The sequence below is a fragment of the Triplophysa dalaica genome, chromosome 24 (assembly GCF_015846415.1).
Source record: "Triplophysa dalaica isolate WHDGS20190420 chromosome 24, ASM1584641v1, whole genome shotgun sequence".
NCBI classification, from domain to species: domain Eukaryota; kingdom Metazoa; phylum Chordata; class Actinopteri; order Cypriniformes; family Nemacheilidae; genus Triplophysa; species Triplophysa dalaica.
Window position 1 is genome coordinate 7650147 of NC_079565.1, and position 23635 is coordinate 7673781.

Sequence of the window (23635 nt, forward strand, 5' to 3'; positions counted from 1 at the left end):
TCTTTTCTTCTCCACGATCCCGAAGAACTAGTTTATCGGGTTTGACAGAATGGGTTGAATACAACAGCAGCCTTTGCACTGCCATTAGTCAGTCTGACGTCCGGAGTCTAAAGTCTATAGACTTCACTTTATTGGAGTTGGACTGGCATGGAAAACTGAATTTAAGTAAATTATAGTTGGAACAGAGTACAGATGTTTAATTTATTCTACATAACTTCTACCTCAACTATCTAAGTGTATCTACCTACGTGTACATACCAGTGGGTTAATACCGCAGTGTGGACAGAAAAGCTTATCGATTCAATCATGATACACTTTCGAAGAGGTTAGTTGCGTTTCTCTTGGTTGACATTTTATAAGTTGGGTTTATACTTTTTTACACAAGAGAATGATAAGGGTTTTATTAAGAAGGCGGGTCAGATATTTTGTCTGGTAGCAAATTTGGGTACGACACGTTTGCATGTAACTGAAAACAGTCGGCAGATATTATTTGATTACCAAATTACTTTGCTGTCTTTCCTTACAGCAAAATATAAGATACGTAACTGTCTTCAAATTGCAGTAAAATGTTTGCAAATTGATAGGATAAACCAACATTGATTTGAAAATGAAACTGATCACCAACAACAAAATACTGTGAATGGGCTGGCTAACAAAACAAAATATGTGACCTCATTCAAAAGTAAAAAAATCTGTTTTCACAGGTAAACTGAGATTTATTCTCCCTGTGGCACTTCTCATTATTTCCATAAGTCTTGTTCTAAGACTTCTGGACAATCCGGAATTACAAATAGAAGATATAATGGGTAAGTTTTCTTAGAACTTTTTTATCATATCTTTGCTTCACTAAAAGTTTATTATAAGTGCCATTCTTTAAAATGAGATACAGTCTCTAGACCAGGCATCATTGTACATCATCTGTTTTAGAAAATCCTGCACATGCCGTGCATGAGCGTGTTGTGTTTTAAATGATGGCATTTTAATCATCCAACAATTTAATTTCGTATTATCTTTGTTTAAAACTAGAAAGATCAATGGGAGGAGAAAATTCAGTCAAACAGAAACCTGATCATCATAATGATGGTAAATACAAACTTACAATAAAACCACAAACTATCGATTTAGTTTGAACTGCTCATCACTATACTACACTATACTTTAATGCTGTAAATGTTTAATGACATTTAACTGTCTCATTCTCTATGTGTTATCAGGTCCTAGTGCTGTCAAATGTGGTCTCGCAGATCCATGTCCCAAAAATGATTTCGCCTTTAAGATTGCCAGTGGAGCAGCTAATGTTGTTGGGCCACAAATATGCTTTGATGGGAAAAAGTAAAGTTTTTGAGTTGTGACATTTAATTTTCATGAATAATGAAATACATATGCTCTAATTTTGTCATTCTGCTGTTTTGTTGTAGAATAATTGAAAAACAGACTAGTAAAAGTCATCCTGGAATAACTATTGTTGTTATCGAAGGTAAGCTGAGATCATTTTGCTCCATTTTGGCCTTTCATGCCACAAACCTCTATGCAAGTTATTAATTCATATTCTTTTAATATGACTCATTTTAGTTCTTGTTTTCTTTCTCATTCATTAATAACAGAAGCAACTGGTGAATTAATCAAAACTGGCTCTTATAATATGTGGAACGGAGGTACGTTGTGTATTTCACCTTTGAATCGTGTTGCTGAAATTTCTTATACATTTATTCACATAATTAGTTAATTTTTTAAATATTTTGAATTTTCCCAACAGATGTTAGAGAGTTGATCAAATTTGTGAATTCAACCGCGAATGGTTCTTTTGTTTTGATGGCCAGTTATGATGATCCAGCCACAAAGTAGAGTCAAACTTTAACTCTATCTAGTTCATGACTTGTATTGTTCATGTTGTTCAGCGATCATAATTTGTATTTATTCTCTTCTATAGACTTAATGAGGATGCACGCAAACTCATCGCAGAATTAGGCAGTTCATATATTTCCAATTTGAAGTTTAGAGACAACTGGGTCTTCGTGGGAGGGAAGAAGACCATAGTCAAAGCGTATTTTGAGCAGGTAAAGCCCTTATATTTACTTGTTAATGACTATTTAAATCTGTGTAAGGAAAAACCTTTTGTTGTGTTAGTGAATCGGTTTTATCATTTCCCCCAGCACTTGAAAAATGAAAGGTCCGCCAATAAGTATGAAGCTTGGCCAGAAATGATTGAGATGGAAGGTTGCATACCACGACCAGACTTGCAAGTTGTTTAGGATTTGTCCTCCACTAAACTTACTTATGTCAGCTTTTCATCTTCTAAAATACATCAGATAGCCTATCTGATGTAGTATATGGATTATTTAAATGCACAGTGATGTGATATGATATGTATGCAATACTCACTTGAAAATATGCTGTTTCATTTGACTGTATTCTGTATTCTCATTGGACTGTTTTGTACGTTTTGTATTGTGTCATTTTTAATACATAACTCTTGTGTTAACCTTTACGTGTCTGGCTTTGATTTGATCGTTTGGGTGGGGAAAGAGGCACGTAAAACATAACAATAAAGGGTTGGATAATGGGAAACAAAAGCAGAAGGTATGCGTGAACTCTGCGCAGCATTGAGCACCAAAACACATCAAGCCACGCCCATCATTTCATCCCAGCATGCATAGCTTCAAGTCATGGACCAAAATGGTGAGCTAGAAGCAAATTAAACTAACAATTTAAACCCAGTTCTGCGCATAATCACTTAAGTTAGATGTTTCCGAATGAGAGCAACTCGCCTGCCAGTAATGTCGTAATATTAAAACGCTATCGGTAATGTTCAGGAATCGCAATCATTGCATGTATCAATCTAGCCTGCGCTGTCATATTAATGACGATCAAGTGCGCGGCAACCAATCAATTTGTTTATATACACTAATAGCTATTTAAAGAGGAATAGTATATTGTACAGTGTAATTGAATAATTGAGCTTTTTAATATTCCTTATAAAGTTCTCTTAGGTCTGTCCAGGTTTAACGTTATACATTCTCTGCCTTCTCCGGTAACGTTACTGTATCTCTGAAGTTTGTGTGATTTTGTAAGCATCTGTTGCAGCACTAGTGATATTTCTCCTTTGTTTAATTTTTTTTAATAACTCATATGTTAGTTGAGAACATCTTGCCTCAAACAGTGAGCTTGACATACTTAAGTTCATTTTTATTTAGAAAGTAACACAATGTTGGTACATATTATATTACTTAATATCAAATTGTGTGTTACCTGTGAATCATGCCCATTCCCCCAGATAATCCTTTGTTAACCTCTACCAGTGGACAATATGTCTCCACTGTTACTTGTGTTGTATGTCTTCTGAATGCTTTCTCAGACAATGACCTTCAAGGAACTGATGGTTCAGTGGCCCTTGGAGGTCTTGATGTTCGCAGGCGAATCCCAATTAAGTTACTGTCTAAACAGTCGATAAGAGGCAAACAAGCTAACCGACCTCAGCGCTCCACTACCAGACTGCACTCAAAGAGCGATGAAGGTTGGTTTTACTAAGTATTAATCTGTAAATATACTTCGTTGCCCTTATCTTGGATTTCTACTTATTCTTTATATATTTTTTTACGTCTTCATATCTATCATACATCTGTTTTCAGAGTCATTCAACCATAAGCAGGAGGAAAGGTTTGAGTGCAAGACTGGAGATGCTTATGGAAACCAGCGCAGATACCCTCAACCACTATTCTGGGATTATAAGGTCTCGCATTTATTTTTATTTAAATACAGCAAATGATGTCATGATGTTTGTCTGGTTGACATATTTGAAATGACATTTTCTTGATTTCTTCAGCTCAGTTTGGTGGGAGCAAAAGATGACACTCCGGTTCATTTTTGTGACAAGTGCGGCCTGCCAATAAAGTTCTATGGACGAATGGTAAGACAGTCCATCAGTTGTGTCGCTAAAGGCAATCTCACATTTACAATTGCACACAGAGATTTTGTGGAGTGAAGAAGGCAGGACTTTGAACAGGGTTTTGAAATTGCCGGTGAAAAATAACAATCATGTGATATTTATGTCTCTTGATCCCATTTTAATAGATTCCCTGTAAACATGTCTTCTGCTATGATTGTGCAGTTCACTATGAGAAAAAATGTGACAAGATGTGTCCTGGGTAAGTTTTCTTCAATTACAGTTTGTTTAATGCGTTGTTGTTGGCATATTGGGTACGGGATGCCCTTTAAAAGCATATGTATAAATCACTCAAATCTGATGTTTTGATTTCAGAAATATTAAACTTTTCAACCCTTTCTATGGTTATTAATGGCAAATGTCACAAAAATGTAGCTGTCCTGTTCCCTTGGTAACGCCTGTGGGTGAGGATTTTAGCTGATTTCATGCAGTTTAAGGAATGCATATGCTGTTCTGGAACCTTAAGGGATTTACATTTTTTCGCTAGTCATTTACATTTATGCATTTTGCAGACACTTTTATCCAAAGCGATTTACATTGTATTATCCTATACATTTTGATACATAGGTATTTGCAATCCCCTGGGATGGAACCCACAACCTTGAGTTGTTAACGCAATGCTCTTACCACTAAGTTAAAGGAACGCTAAGGGATGTTGTGGGCGATGTTTTATTAAGAGTAACCTTTTTTTTTTACATAGGGCGGAGTTTGATATGGATTGTAAAAATTGGTGTCATGTTGCATTAACATTAACTTAGATCTGATTATAATTTATACTAAAAGTATCAATTGAAATCAGTGTATATATATATATATATATATATATTAAAGTCCACTTCCCCAACTAAATCCTAAATTTAGTTTCTCCCTCTATAGCTGCACAGACCCAGTCCAGCGCATCGAGCAGTCTCACCGTGGTTCCCTTTACATGTGCAACATCGTGCAGGGCTGCAAACGCACCTACCTCTCACAGCGAGATCTACAGGCCCACATCAACCATCGCCACATGAGGGCCAGCAAATCCGGAAGCTCCCGGCCAGACCCACCGCACCCCAACATGACCTCCGATCCACCAGACTGCTTCCGGTTACCGCCACCAGCCCACCTGTCCAAGACACACCCTCTAAACCCTCCCCCCTTGCAAGGTCATGACACTTACTACCAGCCACCGCCGCCCTCTTCCTCCGACCTGGGACCTTCTCAGCGGCCCCTTCCCCCAGAGACCTTCCGCATCGCTACGCTAACTACACGTAAGCATAGCAACCTCATCACAGTGCCCATCCATGATGACTCTAGGAGCTCTTGCCCTGCCCCCCGTGAGCCCCACCCACAAACACCACCCGGCCCACCTCCACACCTTCACCCTGGAGATTACTCCAGCCAGCCTGTGGTTTCCCACCCGCACCACATTATGCCCCCGCTACAACAACCACATTACGGGCCGCCGCCACCCCCTATTAACATTACCATGCAGCATCCGCCCCAGGGCTCTGCCACACCTCACATGGTTTATAACCAAGCACCTCCCTTGCCAACGGGTCCCCCGCCAATCACCCCTCCACTCGGACACATCATGAGCCAGATACCACCTTATATGACTCGCCCACCACCCGGTCCAATTCCCCAACATGCCCCTCCTCACCACTATAACCCAAACTCCATGCCACAGGATCAAGGCACTCTTAGCCCTCCATTCACCCAACCAGGATGTTTGAGCCCAGGGTTGTGGCCCAATCCACTTGGCCCCCATCCACCTCGTATGCAGAGGCCGCCACCCCAGGGACAGATGCCTGGGACTCACCACCCTGACCAGTCACGTTACAGAACATATTACCTATAGCACCCTGCCTGTGTGTGCTCTATGAGACGGTTTGAGCATAGACAGCGTAATTGACAGAATGGAGTTGAGTAAGCTGTGTTCAGTGTCACTTGTGTCTTTGATGATGACTTGATTTATGATTCATATTGCTGGCTATTTTATATTAATGTCCCTTATTCAGGGCATGTCATGGATACTAAGAAGAGTTGTTGTGAATGGCAAAAATGCAGTTTCAATCAATTTGCTAAATTTTTTTGTTGAGCCATTTTCGTTCCAAACACAAGAGTTTTCTTTAAAACATTTTAAAGGATATTGTAACCAACAGCTGCAATAAATGAAACTTGAACGTGTGGATTCCATGCTGGATTTATGACTATGACTGAATTACATCCCTTATTGATGATCAGAAATTGTATTATATTGTGGTCAAATTTTTTGCAATATCTGGAAAAAATATTACTATTACTATTGGTTCTCATAAGGCGCATATATTTTAAAATCTGTATTCTCTATTATATTAATTGTATTTTACAAAAATGCTAAGATTATGTGTATTCCAGTGCACTGCATTGCTTAACTTGTAATGTCATGAGTTTGGATCAGTGTTAATAATTCAAATATAAACGATATTCGTATTACCCACAAGAGGGCGTACTTGAACATGTCATGGATCATTATCGTATTGTTTTGTATGTAGATTTGCAAACTAAACCTAAAAGTTCGTATTGTTGTATGCGATATCAAAGTGCGATTATTGTGGATTACTGTGAAAACAATTTCTATTTATATAATGTACGTTCAACACTTTTGTTACTGTTCATGTAACAATTGACAAATGACAAGGTCGATAAAGTAAAAATGTACATAAAATAATGTGGAATATGCAGATGGAGAAAAAAGCATTCATGTATTTACGAAATGGTGAAAATATGGTAAAAACTGGCTATAAGTTTGTATATTATGATCGATTATATAATTTGTGTTTTTAAAACACTGAAATGCGAGAAATGTGTAGGCAATAAATAAAAAAGTGTCAGAAAATACAAACATATATTTGTATGACAGAGAAATGCTATATGAATAAGGGATGATGTCAAAAGTTGTGGAACATTTATTTTGGGGTTTAAATTATTTAAAAAATATATATATGAAAATTGTACACTAAACACACTTTAATCCATTGATTTTATTGGATATTTCAAAATCGCAATGCGCGCAAGAACGGGTCAATGCAAATGATGTAGGCGTAAAAGGGGCGGGGCTATGTTACCCATTTAAACTTATCAGTGCAGCTCAGTGCAACTCAATGTGATCTCAACTCCGCCACACAAACAAACATGCCATGTGTCCACATTTAAACCACAGGAATTGTTGGGATTTTGGGAACGACAGACTTTACGGATTGTTTGGATACATTTTCCAAAAGACATAAGAAGTGCGGTGAGTCATGGATTTACCAATGATATGGATATGTTTTGGATTACTTATTCATGTCCCGCTGTTTGGATGCTTAGATTTACATCTATCGGAAACGCTACAACCTGGTTTAACACTGGCAAATGTATCAATTGGACCAGAGTGGGTGTACAAGATCGACAGACACCTCACACCGACGTCTATCCGACTCTTTTTGAAGCTTGGTCAAACTAATGGGGTATTATCACTTGCGCGGAAAATTGACTGCACGCGCTTCGCGAGAAATCCCTCCTCGCTGTATATACGGATTAAATCACCGATGACAGAAAGCGTCATACTGCTGCATTTTAACACATTCGTGCATGGACAGAACTGCTTCATTAAATACAGAAGAAAAACCCCTAATGCTGATGCGTACATGCATCTCCAGTCTGGATACAAACCGTGCATTTCTTTGGACTTCTTGCACATAAACATCTATGAACATTTACCTCTTTCCATGCGGACTTCCCAAATGTTTCGTGGCAGGTGCGTCGAAAAACACAAGCATGTTGTTTCATATAACGTCTGTTTACCACATAAGAAACAAAATGAGTCGAAAATACTCTGTTTAATGCCTATCTCACTCAACAGTTCACTTTTTGTTAACGTCCATCTACTTTTAAACAAAAAACACAATAATAGACTCTCACAGTATCGCCTGGACTCGTGGTCTAATCGTCATAAAAGAAACGTGAACTCCGCACCTCAGTTTCAGCTGCCAAACTACCAGGTATCAGTACCGGAGAACGAGCCCTCTGGGACGCGCGTCATTACGCTCACGGCGTTCGACGCAGATGATGGAGACGCCGGTCTTGTTGAATACGATATGGAGGCTCTTTTTGACAGCAGATCTAACCATTTATTTCAGATTAACTCCGAGACGGGTGGTATTACTACTTTGCAACACCTAGATAGGGAACTTAAAGATACCCACGTGTTCAAAGTGACTGCCACTGATAGGGGAACCCCAAAACGATCAGCCGTCGCGCATCTCACCATCACAATAAGCGACACCAACGACCACCCGCCAGTGTTTGAACAGACTGAATACAGGGCTAGCATTCGTGAAAATGTGGAAGTAGGCTTTGAAGTCATGACCATTAGGGCTACAGATGGAGACGCGCCCTCCAATGCCAATATGAATTATAAGATAATGAACTCCAGTGAGGTGAATTCGTGCTTTGAGATCGATCCAAGGAACGGGTTGGTCAAAACCAGAGGACGACCGGATAGAGAGTTTAAAAGCCATTACAAGCTTATCGTTGAAGCCAATGACCAGGGCAAAGAACCCGGTCCACGCACCGCCACGGCGACGGTGAACATCTTTATCGAGGATGAGAATGATAACTACCCACAGTTTAGCGAGAAGAGATATCTAGTTCAGGTTCCGGAAAACATAGCTGTAAACTCTCAAGTGGCTGTGGTGAAGGCCTCAGACAAAGATACTGGAAACAATGCGAAGGTCCATTACAGCATCATTAGTGGGAATGTAAAGGGCCAGTTTTACATACATTCCCCTACAGGAGTCATTGATGTTATCAGCCCACTAGATTATGAGATGATAAGGGATTATACGCTTCGCGTGAAGGCGCAAGATGGGGGGCGACCGCCTCTTATCAACGCCACGGGTATGGTTGTTATCCAAGTAGTGGATGTTAATGATAACGCCCCCATGTTTGTCAGCACACCCTTTCAAGCTACAGTATTAGAAAACGTTCCTATTGGGTACTCCTTGATACACATTCAAGCCATCGACACTGATTCGGGTGACAATGCTCATTTAGAATACAAGTTGACCGACACGTCACCCAGTTTTCCCTTTGTTATCAATAATAGCACAGGGTGGATCACAGTTAGCCATGAGCTGGACAGGGAAATTACTGAGTTTTACAACTTCGGCGTGGAGGCGCGAGATCACGGGATACCCGTGATGTCATCCTCAGCTAGCGTCAGCATCTCTATACTTGATGTAAACGATAACGTCCCCACTTTTACACAGCACCTGTATACCCTAAAAGTCAACGAGGATGCTGTAGTGGGCACCAGCGTGCTTACGGTCACAGCCATAGACAGGGATGTTAATAGCGTAGTGACGTACCAGATATCAAGCGGGAACACACGCAACAGGTTCGCCATCACTAGTCAAAGCGGAGGAGGGTTGATAACCCTAGCATTGCCCTTGGACTACAAGCAAGAACGTCAGTACGTGCTAACAATCACAGCTTCGGATGGGACGCGGCATGACACAGCTCAAGTGTTCATAAATGTTACAGATGCCAACACCCATCGACCTGTGTTTCAAAGTGCCAACTACCAAGTCTTGGTGAGCGAGGACCGGCCGGTTGGCTCCACTGTTGTGGTAATAAGTGCCACAGATGAGGACACTGGAGAGAACGCCCGCATCGCGTACGTGATGGAAGACAACGTGCCGCAGTTCAAGATCGATCCGGACACCGGTGCCATCACGACTCAGATTGAGATCGACTACGAAGATCAGGCCTCGTACACGTTGGCCATTATCGCTCGTGACAACGGGATTCCCCAAAAATCGGACACCACCTACGTGGAGATCATCGTTCTTGATGCCAACGACAATGCACCCCAGTTTCTCAGAGACATCTACCAGGGCACCGTGTTTGAGGACGCCGCGGTGTACACAAGTGTGCTCCAGGTATCCGCATCAGACCGAGACTCAGGGTCTAATGGTAGGTTGAGCTACACTTTCCAAGGGGGCGATGATGGAGACGGTGACTTTTTTATCGAGCCTTATTCTGGCATCATCAGAACTGCTCGAAAGCTAGACAGGGAAAACGTTGCGGTGTATAACCTCAAGGCTTTTGCGGTGGACAAAGGCGTTCCACCTCTAAAAGCTGCTGTTGACATTCACATATTCGTTCTGGACATAAACGACAATGCTCCTGTATTCGAGAAGGATGAAATGTATATTCATGTGGAGGAAAATAGCGCAGTGGGCTCAACTCTGGCTCGTGTGAGTGCCACTGACCCAGATGAGGCCACCAACGCCCAGATCCTCTACCAGATTGTCGAGGGGAACATCCCTGAGGTCTTTCAGCTCGACATCTTTAGCGGAGATCTGATTGCTCTTATCGACCTAGACTACGAGACCAAGATGGAGTTTGTTATAGTGGTCCAGGCCACCTCCGCTCCACTTGTCAGCCGGGCCACCGTACACATCCTCCTAGTTGATGTCAACGACAACGACCCCTTGCTCCAAGATTTCGAGATCATTTTAAACAACTACATCACCAATAAGTCTAGCAGCTTTCCCATGGGAGTCATCGGGAAGGTTCCTGCACGGGACCCAGATGTCTCTGATAAGCTCCTCTACACATTTGTTGAGGGAAATGAGCTCGGCCTGCTGATTCTCAACCAAGATACAGGGGAACTCAAACTGAGCAAGGACCTGGACACCAACAGGTCTCTTGAGGCCACGATGAGGGTAACTGTTTCAGGTGAGACACTTTTTAATGATGACGCATGGATATTTCACCCAAACATTCTAATTATTTCATTTACTTACATTTCATTTCAAACCTGTGTGACTTTCTTTGTTCTGCAAAATACTAAATATATTTTGAAGGACGTTGGTAACCAAACAACATTAGCGCCCATTCACTTCCATTGTATGAACACAACAATGGAAACATTTCTCAAAATATCTTCTTTAATGTTCCACAGAACAAAGAAGGTCAAACAGTTTTGATGAACAAGAACGTGAATAAATTATGACAGAACCATCCCTTCCGAAATCTACTTGTTGTTATTCAGTGATGATAACGTGTTTTCTTCTGAGATCTTTGGTATACTTTTCTAAGCAGTTTCTTCATCTTTGAATTTATTTTTATAGCCACGCTGTCTCTCTGCTTTTGCACATTTTTTGGCGCTCCCTATCGAGCGTTTACCTGACAACAATTTTCACGCTTAAACTGATTTAACTGAAGAGATTTTGACACTTTTCCTTGTTTTTTGCCGTTTGTTCCTCAATAAATGTAATATTTGAATCCTTAAGGATTGCTTGTAAGCTTTACTGCCACAGATATGTGACAAAATTAGGTTTGTCAGTAAAAGTAATTGCTTCTGTTAACCTCAAGTCAACAAGTTCAGTACCATATTCTCATTTTAACAAAAGTCATGTAGTAACATGTACACAAGTTAATGAACCTTTCTCTTTTGAGGAAATCAAAGCTCTCACCTGTCAGGGCTGTTAGTTTCATATACATTTTCCCAGGAGCCAAGCTTACTGGATGTCCTGCTCATTAGAGAGTGACTGATCGTATGTCAAAATGGGCTCAACTTGACATGTGATTTTCGGGTTAGTCTTTATTCACAGTCCCCAAGCTGTAACATGCCTCTTGGTTAATTTAACAAAAAATGAAGCGAAAACGATAAAATAACGTTCGTCATGTTACATGTTTCAACAGGATATCACGTGATGTCGGGATTAGAGCTGTCCATTGACGGACGGCTTTTCATAGATTTACAGTAATAAAACTTGTTTGTCTCAAATTGAATGTCACAATTGACAAGGAAATGTTGGGGATTAATTGAAGATCTTTTAAAACTCACGCGTAGGCCGATAGAGATTGTTTGGGGCTGTTTTGATGTTTATGGATTTCAAAGTAGAAGATCTGCTCCATTATATCAGACGGATGGAAGGGAGGGTCCTTTTTTCATGAGGTTCCAGTGAGTTTTCATACACGCTGACATCGTATTTTGAGAATTGAAATGTGCTGCCAAGAGACATAACGTCCTGGTAGAGCCACGTCTCAGGAGAGGGAGGACAAACATTCCAAAAAACAAGTTTTTGACTTTTTTTCTGTGGAACACAAAAGAAGATATTTTGAGAAATGTCTCAGTTGTTTTGTGTACAATGTATAAAGTCATTTTTGTTTTCCAACTTTAAAATATCAGCTTTTGTGTTGTGCAGAAGAAAGAAAGTCATACAGGTTTGAATTGACATGAGGGTGAAAAATGATAAAATAATTTTTTTTGGGGGTGCACCATACTTTAAAGCCTATAATGTCTCTGAATTTGTAAATCATCTGTACATTTGCAATTGTCTGTTTCTCAGTGATTTCAGTGTGGCTTTTTATACATAACGGACCCTTTCTAGTGCTATTTACCTAACAAATGTCACTAAACTTGACTCCAGGGGTGCATTCGTTCATAACATCACACAGAGATAACGTCATAGGCCTTATTTAGAGTTCCATTTGAATTGAAGTAATAAATTGATGCTTGATTTTACGGAGTGTGTTGCTTGAAAAGACCACCTGTGCTTAATTCTTCAGCTGAAAACTATTGATCTATGGCTTTATGTCAATAAATATCTCTCGTAGTCTCTCATCTTTATCTTCTGAACCGCTACAATTTTTTTCATGCCCTGAAGTGAAATCTCATACAGTCTCGACCATGTTTCTCCCAGTAATGGCAGTGCATATTTCTTCATCCTTACCTTTTCCACGTTTTAAATCATGTCGGGCATGGCATCATTATCTCAGCTTTTATCTCAAAGCATCTACTTTGAACCATGCAAAGAATGGTTTTCCATTATACGGCGTAACAGTCATGTGCAGGTCATCTAATGCAAACTCTCTAACATTCACCAGCGTAGAGAAGTTACGCAAGCTGATCTCCTTCCATATCCATTGGTAATGCAACTGACGCATCCCATTAGGGTTCCCTCATGGGTGTCCTCTAAGGAAAGACTGGGAAAGAGTTTTGAAAAGCTCTGGCTCTCTTCTGCCGTTGCCATGGCAAACGGGGGAGCTTTGTGTAGCTCTTGCACGTTTCGTGGCAAGCCGGGGGTTGAAGCACGGGCCCCTTTTGTGAAGTGGGGTGAGAAGCGGGCGAGAGGGGGTGAAACGTGGGGGTCTTTTTAAATGTTAGGAGGGGACAGACATTGTTCACATGCAGATTTCCGTCACTGAAAACAAAGCTGTTTGTGTGTTGAGTTGAAGTTGGACATTTTTTTGTCACTTGCTCTGGTGAAACAGCAGAGATCAGACTTCGATCTGACGGTAAATGCAAAACTTGTCACTTGTGCACAGCTTGTTGTGACAAGTGTTCCAGCATTGTTTTGACAATAAAACAATATTCCCAATCACATTTTGATCGTTTTTTATTATAAGACAATGTGTGGTAATGATTGCATAGTTGAGTTGATCATAAATGAGGCTTGGCTGTACCTTTATTCAAGAGCTGTTCTTAATTTTCAGACACAAGCCGTTGCCATTGGACACCAAAGACTATTTAACAAAGACTCAGGAATGAGTATGAAGGTTTTTCTCTTGCGTGCATGAGTACAAAGGGCAAATTTGGCATTATCTTCTCTAGACCCAAAGCCTTGCTTCAGAATGCTTAGCCTAAGACCTCAAATACAATGAAACGATGCAATTCAGGCCTGCAAAGCTTTGAAAGAGAAATTTATGAAAATTATGACGGCATGAGAACAGAAATCAAGGTCATACCAGGATTCCTAAGCATACCGTTATATTCGCTATAATTATCTAAAAGTTAAACAAATGAGTAGGTGAATAACTAAACAGAAAATCATTTTAAAGAAGAATATTGATGTAGACCAGAAAAAAATATATATATTTTATTTCTTCTGAAATGTATTTAATCTGTTCTTAATTAATTAAATATTGTTATAATTTATTATATTATGTTCGGTTCGATTTTATTATAAATATTATAGTATTATTTTATAAAAATGACTAATTTATTACAATTATTTGTTTTTTTTAATATTTGCCCCTTGCTCTGTAGATTTAACTCGATCCCTGGCACAAATCTATATGCAAATTTATGACTTATTTTTATATTATACCCTGAACCCAAGCTGCTGGTTGACTCATTAATGTTCACCTAAACAATCCGTTGCTGAGTACATTTACATTTACATTTAGGCATTTGGCAGACGCTTTTATCCAAAGCGACTTACAGTGCACTTATTACAGGGACAATCCCCCTGGAGCAACATGGAGTAAAGTGTCTTGCTCAAGGACACACTGGTGGTGGCTGCTGGGATCGAACCAGCAACCTTTCGATTTACCAGTTCAGTGGTTTAACCCACTAGACCACCATCTCCGCAGTAAAAAAGCAGTGAGTACTCCAAGTCCATATTGCTGCTCCTGCAAATGCACTGTAGGCTTTTAAACTCTTGCTTTATCAATACTTCACTTTAATGCTTCAGATTGTTCAATAGCCTCCATCACCGAGGCATAACCTTTCTGGAAGCACTTCCATGTGTCTCGCAGCCCCAGCGAGGTTAATGGCAAAACTCATAAAATCCACACCTCTTGTCGCAAAGGCTCTATTTCACAGCGATCCCCCTTCTGGTTTATGTCTCCGCTTATAGGGATCAAAGCAGAGCTGTCACACATGATGTTAGCAATAATCACAACAGATTCACGAGCGCCGGCTGAGGTGTGGTCTCCATTATCAGGCACTTACTCGGAGAAGCTTCTCTCCGCAGAGCGCAACGTACCACATTCCACACAAGCCGTGCCAGAGCAAAAGCTTTTAATAGGTCTTAGGAAGGAATGTAGGACTGTAGGGAGGATAGTCGTGAGAGGGAGAAACATCCAAGTTACAAACAATCCATCAAAGTAAACTATTTAAGCTAAGAGCTGATGATGTTAGTCATGGTGATCTTTGACCTGTGTTGTGTATATCAATTGTCTGAATGAGTTCAGGGTTTGATTTTATTTTTAGTCTCATCCCAAATTTTGTTAATTTCACAAATGCTGTTGTGATGTTATATTCATATTCAATATCCCTTGAAACTCTTGTATTTGGTGTACATTATAAACATTTACAAGAATAGTAACTTATCAGATTTCAAGACTATTTAAAATATTTTTAGGGAAGGATGTAGATATATTTTATTAGAGGGCTTCATCTTTTTGTTTTGAGGGTTTTTTCAGAGGGTCACAGGCGTGTCCTCATTGCCCTGTACACCGAGTGGCTCCTCTCTCAACTGGGCTTATTGTGCAGCGGGCACCAGTTGGCTCGATTTCGCACATATTTAGGTCATCCATCAGCCGCAATGTTGCCGTGGGCACTGCCTGTGAAGCAGGACATGTGTCTTGGTGTTAACTAACTGATGCTTTTGCATGGAGCTTGGCAACTTTGTCAGTCTCTTTTACAGTTGTGCCAACCATCTGTCAATCAGCTGTGTGAGTCAATGTTCCCACATGCTTCTGAGGGAGCGTTTTAGGATAGACGACTAAAGAGAGACAAATATGTCTAATTTCTTTTGTATTGTTGCATTTTTATATTCTTTATTCAAAGCACTCTATGTTTAAAGGGATAGTTCACCCCTAAATACAATTATGTGATTGTTGCTGTCGTGATGTGACCTGATGTTTTTAATTCATTCCTTTTGCATGCACGTTTGTAATCAGGCATGTTGAAGCATATTTACATTTTTGTGTTCAAATGGTCCTAGTTTTACCCAGATTTCCAATAGTGTCAGGTGCAATTTCATGGAAATACCAGTTGGACCTCAATTGGCTATAAATGGAGTTCACCCAAAAATGAAAACTCTGTCATCATTTATTCACCCCTTGTCATTTCAAACCTTTTTGACTTTCTTCCGCAGAACACCAAAGAAGATATTTTGAAAAAAAAATGGTGTTAACCGGCACCCATTACCTTTGTTTTTTTGTCCATACAATAGAAGTGAATGGGTGCTAGCGCTATTCGGTTACTAACTTTCCTTGAAATGTCTTCTTTTGTGTTCTGCGGAAGATTAAAAGTCATACAGGTTTGAAATGACAAGATGGTGAGTAAGAAGAATTTTCATTTCGGGTGAACTACCCCTTTAATGCACGTATGTAAAGAAATCTGCAATTTTGCTTTTCACAGAAACGGTGATGCAGCTTAATTTCATCCATAAAAAGATTAATGACAGCCTCAGTGAAGATTTGTGGGATTTTTGTTTTGTTTTTATTAGTTTTTATTGCTGTCACGTAATGTTAAACTTATTTTTCACACATTTTTGTGTGAAAGAATTACAAAGTAGGGAAGTGTGTTAGCATTCAGTCTCGGATTGTTGAGGGTTAAAAAAAGTAAACTGGATGGGAAACTTGTCTTTTCACAGGCTTTTAAACACTGTCACAGCTCAGTGCCCATTTAAAGAAGTGTTCAAGCAAAAGTGTGAAGATTTTAAGACCGTTCACATTGCTTTTGTGAGTCTGACAATGTCTTCTAGTGGTTTTGAGGGATATACTGTTACTTCCTGTCTGATCGTGTAGCTATCTTTGGAGTCTTAGCAAAGGTGGTTTGTGCAAATCTTGACTTATGATAAGATGTTGTTTGGTAAAGATTTAAAGTGCATCAATCGATTTGGAAACAATAAATTGTCGTAGTGTTTGTTTTGCTTAAGCAAAAGTTTTTGGTAAGAGACTCAACAGAGAGGAAAACAAAGAGCGACTTAATGCATTCCAGAGTGGCTGTAATGTATAAGGTGAGGATTTTATTGCACACCTCATTAAAAAAGCAAAAGTTACCGCAACATTACTGCCCTCAGCGGAGTGTAGGTGGGGTCAGACTGTTCTTATGGAATGACTTCGCAAAAGGAGAGAAATTGTTCAGCGATTTCACGGGATTATTGAGCATTATTAACACAATGAAGCAGCCTGTTCCACATGCACACACTGTTTGTTTTATGTTTGCCATTGTTTATACACACGCGTGTTTATGTACGTACATTACCCGTCAAACGTATTATTTTCTTTCCTGAAAGAAACTTTTTTTTGAAAGAAACACTTAAGAATAGTAGTAGTAAATGTATGGAATAATTTAAATGAGAATTCCGTTGTGACAAAAAATAATACAGTATATTAAAATAATAAAATATGTTTTATTAAAAATAATAAATGAAATTTCTGTTAGAGCTTGAAAGCTATCTTTGGCATTTTATCATCCTGATTTTTAATGGCTCAACCGGGGATTTAAAACTTTATATAAGGAGTTTTTCATTTATTCTGGCCTCTTACTGGCTACATTTTTTCTTCATTAGTCATCCCAACTCATCCAAAACAAAAACTTTAAATATCATTTTGATGTGGTAAGAAAGAAATCATAAAAATGTTGTCTACAAAACATCAAAAGGTTTGTGTAAATATATTAAAGCATACATTAGGATAATGACATTAAGATAAACACTTTTGATCAGTACTGCACGTATATATATTGTATGTTTACTGTATGTATATGACATAGAGAAGTAAAACACATTTTTTTTACAATACATTCTCACTAGTTCCTAATATTGTGCTCCTGCAATGTATGAAGAAGTTTCTATAAAATGAATGTGTGTGCATGTATCTGAGATTGTAAACACACTAGTGCGTGCAAGTGTTTACATGTGTATGCAGAGAGAGAGATTTTGTTGTGTCTGCGACTGCGTGTCTGGTTTAGTTGACATAATGTGAAAAGGCAGTTTAACAGAGTGGAAACTTGTCTTCATTGTCTTGCAATTATAGCTCTCTCCATTCACATGATCGCGGGGTCCTTTACACAAGAATACACTGGACCTTGAACAATGACTGTCAGACAATAAGACAAAGAAACTCTGACACAGAGGCCAGATGTACAACACAGCTCTCATTTGCTTCTTACCTTTTATAAAGCTATTAGACTAACAGAATATGTGTAAGTGCGTATATATGTGTTTCTAGTTGGAGTGTTAGATGGAGATAGTTGACCCAAAAATGAAAGAAGATATTTTGAGAAATGTCTCGGTGCTTTTGCGTCCATGCGGTGGAAGTTGTTTGGTACTGTAGCTACATGAATCCCTCAATGTAACTTTGTGTCTTCTCAGATGGACTTCACCAGGTCTCGGCCCTCTGTACCCTACGTATGACCATCATCACAGACGACATGCTGACCAACAGCATCACCGTACGTCTGGAGAACATGTCTCAAGAACGCTTCCTCTCCCCTCTGCTCTCACGCTTTACCGAAGGCGTAGCCGCCGTCCTCTCCACCAGCCCTGATGGCGTCTTCATCTTTAACGTTCAGAATGACACAGACGTTACCGGCAGCATCCTTAATGTTACTTTCTCAGCTCTACTTCCCGGAGGAAGCCCTGGACGATATTACCCATCAGAGGAGCTGCAGGAGCAACTGTATCTGAACCGCTCTCTGTTGACACTAATAACATCTCAGAACGTCTTGCCGTTTGACGATAACATCTGTCTGCGTGAGCCCTGCGAGAACTACATGAAGTGCGTGGCCGTCCTGAAGTTTGACAGTACGGCTCCTTTTATTGCATCCAATACGGTTCTTTTCAGGCCCATCCATCCCGTAAACGGATTGCGGTGTCGATGTCCGGACGGTTTTACGGGTGATTACTGCGAGACGGAGGTGGACCTCTGTTACTCCGGGCCGTGTCAGAATAACGGGAAGTGCCGCAGCCGAGAGGGGGGATACACCTGTGAGTGCCCACAAGATTTCACAGGTTAGTCAACATATCTGTTTTGCACTTTGTTTTACTCTCAAAAATGTAGGTGTTTTATAAGTAAAAGTTCATCTAAAAATCTTTTTACTCGCCCACATGATCTTCAACATGTTTTAAGACCTCCCGGCGTCTTCTGAATACAGATATTTCAGCCGAGAGATGTCCAGCTCTTCTCATAGACATCATGGTTCTAGTTGTTGTCAAGCTCCAGCAAAGTCCTCAAATTGGTCCATCCGATCATATTGGCTCAATTCATTTTTTTTGAAGCGACGACAACACTTTGACGCATATCTTAAAGTCGGGGTAACCGATTTCCGAATTACGCTTTAGTAACTGATTCGGGCCGAGTACCAAAACAAACTTGTAGCCAATCAGCAGAAAGGTGCACGGGACGGACATTGGCCAAGCCGAGCGCTGATGAAAGCGAACGATGGGAGTAGGGGTGTGTCTGTTTAGGTGATTTGAACATCAACTACGGCTAAGAGAAATCGAACACCCTGCTTTAAAGGAAAATTGTCTTTGGAACACAATTTAAAGTCTTCCAAAAGTCTCACCATCTAATCTCTGATGTTTGATATAAAGACACATAAATCCAATTGCCTAGAAAATCAGCTGCATGATTTATGGGATTGTTTATGTACACTCCTGCACACCTACATATAATATATTAAAACCTGCATTTTAAAGTGGGTTTGAAATCTATAAGTATAAGTGACACTTACGAAGGACAACTATTATCAGTGTTTTGTACAAATAGATGAGTCCAAATTGGTGGCAAATTGTCATCTTCTCATGATCCTCATCCTTTTGGGGTCTGTCAAACTTTGAATGGGGATCCACTTTTGTGGCAAGACATGACCTTGTGTAAGTTGACAACAGGAATGATAGCCCGAGTCCCGCTTCAGTCCTAAGGTTCAAAGTTCCCGCTCTTGATCACTCACTTTGACAGCTTCTGTCTCTCTGTGAGCTCGTGTTTCTCAACTACAGTAATGTTGTAGTGAACCTCTGCCCTCCCGAGCCCTCAGGTAGCATGTGGTCATAACTAGAGGTGTTGACAGTGGCCTCTGTAGTAGCTCTCATGAGTTTCTCTCATTACACAGTAATGTATCCCTGTAATTCCTCAAAAATGAGGGATTATCTGACCAACATTTGGATCATTACCTCTTTGGAACCTCTTTTGTGTGTCTCTGCAGACATAGTTCCTCTGGGCCCAGATCTTGTCAAGGTAATGGCAGGAACACAATAGCCTGCACACCGAGCTGGCGCAGAATCAGACATACTGGATTACATGTGCAACAAGGAAAAGTCCTGCAAGCAAACCTCAGATGTGTGTTCTGAGGCCACTTCATTTGTCATACGGCATGGATTTTGGGGGTGATTGTTATCCGCTTGTTTCTTACTGCGTTCTTTACATTCCCTTTGTCCTGTGCTGTGTGGATTTAGCTTTTTTGGCCATCTGAGGTTTATGCGCACTACAGTTACAGCTATATATGCACACAGGGTACAAATATAAGACAAAAGATTCATCAAATTCGAGGAAAATTTTGATTGGCTGGCTTAGGTCTACTTGAACAAATTAATCAAAATGTTGCTGATGTATATTATGCAAATGAAACAATAACCACATTTGGTGACAAATTTATTCTCAGATATTTATTTAGAAGTTAATCTTAGAGTTTGACTGGAATTCCTCCTTTATGACCGGCATAGTTTGCTGCAATAAAAAGTATATAATATATAACAATAAATATATTTATTAAAAATGATAAAAAATGAAATAAATGTTAATAATAAAAAACACATTTATATTCATGATTATTGAAAGATTGTTTTTACGAATTATTCATCGACGATACAATTTTTAAAGTTACCCACCATTTGAGAAATCCTGGAAAACAAAAACTACATTGAGAACATAATCAGGTTAATTCCATTTTTATTAACTCTGACTTTATTTACTTTTATAGTTAATTTAGCATCATTAAGCAATGCTATTTATATGTCTTTCGTTATATCCTAAATTTCATCAAATAAAATGCTAATAACACAATCTCACAATCAGTACATCAATAAATCACCTTTAATGAACCTCTAGTAAACATCAACCTGTGATGTCTGAATTATGTCACTCTTGCTAACGGCATCTTGTAACGTCGAGCTGTCTTCAGTTAACCACAGATCTCATGTCCCACTGCAAGACTAGTGGAGCGTTACAGGTGTCTTACAGACCACCAGGACGTCCTCATTGTTCTCTTGTTGCTTAGCTGTGGTTCTGTTGCTTTAGAGTTTGTACAAAGGCTAGTCGGGGTCAATGAACACAGCGGCCCGCCTGGACTCAGGACACGCTGCTCAATGGTCTCTACAAAGCCTTCTCGTTCGGACAGAACTGTGGGCTTTTGTCCCGATGGAACTAAAACTAAGCTCACTCGAGTGATTGGGTTGAGAGGTTGCGTTGAGGAAACAAGTTTTCGATTGTTATCTGAAATTTAATTCTGCAGCTAAATTGCGCTTGTCATTAATATGTGCCAATGGAAGTATGGAATGTGCCTGGTTTGTGTTGCAGTGCCGATGAAATTTTAAAGTTTGCTAGTTATTTTCTTAAGGGCTTTAGAGATATCTATGAGGTTCAAAGTGTGATATTATAAAAGAAATGACGGAACACATTTTACTGCTAATTATTCTGGCAAAACGTTTAAAATTGTGCTATTGTACATTTTAGTAAGCACAGTTAAAGTGTACTGTAGCATTTTCCAAATTTCTATATCCGTAATGTTTATGCTTAAAACAAAACCTGAGAATGAATGAAGAAAAATAATACGTTTATATAAATTTAAACTAAATTAAATCCAAAATTAAATTGAATCTAAAAACGGTAAAATAAAATAAATCACATTTAAATATAAAAATAAATCTACATTACAAATATTGAAATAAAATTAAATCTAGAAAAAATAAATTACATTCAAATATAAAAAAAAAATCTTATTTATAATGTTCAAAAGAAATCTAAATAAAATCTAAATAAAAAAACAGTTGATTATCACCACCCACAATTTTTTCTTATTTCCGTCACATTATTTACTCAAACTGAAGTTTATAGGGTCAAGAATTTAAGATTTAATTAGCAGCTCATATATTTCATTAAAAAATTTTTATGCTTACATACACCTCTCCAAAACCTTTTTTAAGATGAAAAGTTCTCATTTTTGCTTTAAATAGTAGACCTAGCAGAACGTCATATTTTGTTGCTTTATTGGTTGAACATTATGCTAGAAACCCAAAAAGCATTTAAGCATTTTCTGTGGTACTTGACTAGATTGCTGCTAATTGTCTGTTCAGGAGAGCGCTGTGAGGTGAACACACGCTTAGGACGCTGTGTGCCCGGTGTGTGTAAGAACGGGGGCAGGTGTGTGGATCTGCTGGTCGGGGGGTTCCTGTGTCAGTGTCCCGATGGCGAATATGAAAAGCCCTACTGCGAGATGACCACGCGCAGCTTTCCCGGCCAGTCCTTTATCACCTTCAGAGGCCTGAGACAGAGGTTTCACTTCACACTGTCCTTCATGTGAGTCATCCATTCCACAAAAAATATAAGGTTTGAATATTTGTTACAAAAAAAAGTACAGTATGATATATTATTATATGGTAACAGAGTTGATAAGGGACAACTTTCTTAAATTTCTGAGTAACATTACCTGTATTAGTGGTATTTGGCTGAAACTACACTACTGTGCTCCACACCTGTTTGGCCTTCACACTATGACTCATTACTTCCCCACAGGCTTTGCATCATGACATGTATTAAAGGGATTCTTCACCCAAAAATGTCTTTGTTCTGATGAACACAGAGAAAGATATTTGGAAGAATGCCCGCCATTGACTACCATATAAGGAAAAATACAACGGTAGTCAACAGTGCCCCAGAACTGTTTGCTGTCCGACATTCTTCAAAATGTCTTCTGTGTTCAACAGAACAAAAAAATTATAAAGTATTTTTTCTTTCTATGGGAGTCAATGGGGGGCAAAATATGTTTGGTTAAAAGCATTCTTCCAAATATCTTTTTCTGTGTTCATCAGAACAAAGAAATGTATACAGATTTGGAACAACTCGAAGGTGAGTAAATGATGACAGAATTTTTATTTTTTGGTGAAGTATCCCTTTAACTATCACCTATAACAGATCTCAAATATACAGCATCACATACCAGCTATACAAGTTTTTCTCATGGAAAACGTGAAAACAGGATGCCACGTGCAGGGAGGCATCTTTGTTCCTACTTCCTGTCAGCCTGCCCCTTTGCCATGTGCTATCTGACACTTCTCCCTGTAAAGCTCCCAGATGCCCTCATCACAGTGCCAAACGTGATACCAGAGGTTGGCAAACATCAGATTATCAGTTTCCCCCGTAGTATCTTTTTAAAGCCGTCAGTTGTGATGCTGTCAAGTTTGCTCCTGTCGGCTTGTGGATCTGCAATGAATATTCTTGAACAACGTTTGTTTATAATGTTAAGATATTTTCTCCTGTCCCAGTTTGAAGGTCTAATGTGTAAATTTTTTTGGAGGATCTATCTATCGACAGAAATGCAATATAAGCTACATAACTATCTCTTAAGAGGTGTATAAAGACCTTACGTAATGAAGTCTTATGTTTTTATTATCTCAGAATGAGCTATTTCTATCACCATGTTGTTTCTACAGTGGCCCTGAATGGACAAACTGCTCCACAGAGCGCGTTTCTTAAATACATTATCTCCTTTGGCAAAGAAGCGAAAACATGACAACATCTTAGTTCTGTGCGAGCTTCAGTAGTGCTTTGAAAGGGAGGGGCTGGAGTGAGCCATTGGTTGCAATTTGCAACCTCACCGCTAGATGCCGCTAAATTTCATACACCGGACCTTTAATATTATTAGTAGGTTGGTTTTCC

The 23635-nt window shown here is 39.4% G+C and overlaps 3 protein-coding genes across 6 annotated transcripts in view; all 3 read left to right on the plus strand.

The window, feature by feature from the left end:
• Positions 1-106: 106 nt before the first annotated feature.
• On the plus strand, positions 107-2482 carry zgc:101783 (uncharacterized protein LOC447883 homolog). 2 transcript variants are annotated; one of them, XM_056740322.1, is made up of 9 exons: positions 107-325; positions 705-806; positions 1027-1083; positions 1215-1332; positions 1419-1477; positions 1605-1655; positions 1757-1841; positions 1931-2057; positions 2154-2482. In XM_056740322.1, the coding sequence occupies exons 1-9, from the start codon at positions 307-309 to the stop codon at positions 2250-2252; spliced, it is 717 nt and encodes a 238-aa protein (XP_056596300.1). In that variant the 5' UTR covers positions 107-306; the 3' UTR covers positions 2253-2482. The 2 variants fall into 2 exon arrangements, with proteins under 2 accessions (XP_056596300.1, XP_056596301.1); XM_056740323.1 differs by having other exon boundaries at positions 2128-2259.
• A 45-nt stretch (positions 2483-2527) lies between these two features.
• On the plus strand, positions 2528-6114 carry LOC130414424 (E3 ubiquitin-protein ligase Hakai). Of its 3 annotated transcripts, XM_056740312.1 has the most exons (6): positions 2528-2679; positions 3356-3514; positions 3630-3730; positions 3824-3907; positions 4072-4145; positions 4805-6114. In XM_056740312.1, exons 1-6 carry the CDS (start codon positions 2667-2669, stop codon positions 5781-5783), a joined length of 1410 nt encoding a protein of 469 aa, XP_056596290.1. In that variant the 5' UTR covers positions 2528-2666; the 3' UTR covers positions 5784-6114. The 3 variants fall into 3 exon arrangements, with proteins under 3 accessions (XP_056596290.1, XP_056596288.1, XP_056596289.1); XM_056740310.1 differs by having other exon boundaries at positions 2630-3514; XM_056740311.1 differs by having other exon boundaries at positions 2630-3514; positions 4820-6114.
• A 986-nt stretch (positions 6115-7100) lies between these two features.
• Positions 7101-23635, plus strand: part of celsr1b (cadherin EGF LAG seven-pass G-type receptor 1b) — a 43097-nt gene continuing 26562 nt past the window's right edge. Inside the window, 3 exon segments of the mRNA XM_056740291.1 lie at positions 7101-10693; positions 18076-18714; positions 22054-22276. Coding sequence (XP_056596269.1) covers positions 7210-10693; positions 18076-18714; positions 22054-22276 — 4346 coding nt within the window. The 5' untranslated portion in view covers positions 7101-7209.

Coding starts and splice junctions, on each gene's coding strand:
- zgc:101783 (XM_056740322.1), top strand. Junction 1,084..1,214: donor ACCTGATCATCATAATGATG/GTAAATACAAAC, acceptor ATGTGTTATCAG/GTCCTAGTGCTGTCAAATGT. Junction 2,058..2,153: donor TCAAAGCGTATTTTGAGCAG/GTAAAGCCCTTA, acceptor CATTTCCCCCAG/CACTTGAAAAATGAAAGGTC.
- LOC130414424 (XM_056740310.1), top strand. CDS start 3,259: ATGCCCATTCCCCCAGATAATCCTTTGTTAACCTCTACCAGTGGACAA. Junction 3,908..4,071: donor TAAAGTTCTATGGACGAATG/GTAAGACAGTCC, acceptor CCATTTTAATAG/ATTCCCTGTAAACATGTCTT. Junction 4,146..4,804: donor TGTGACAAGATGTGTCCTGG/GTAAGTTTTCTT, acceptor TCCTAAATTTAG/TTTCTCCCTCTATAGCTGCA.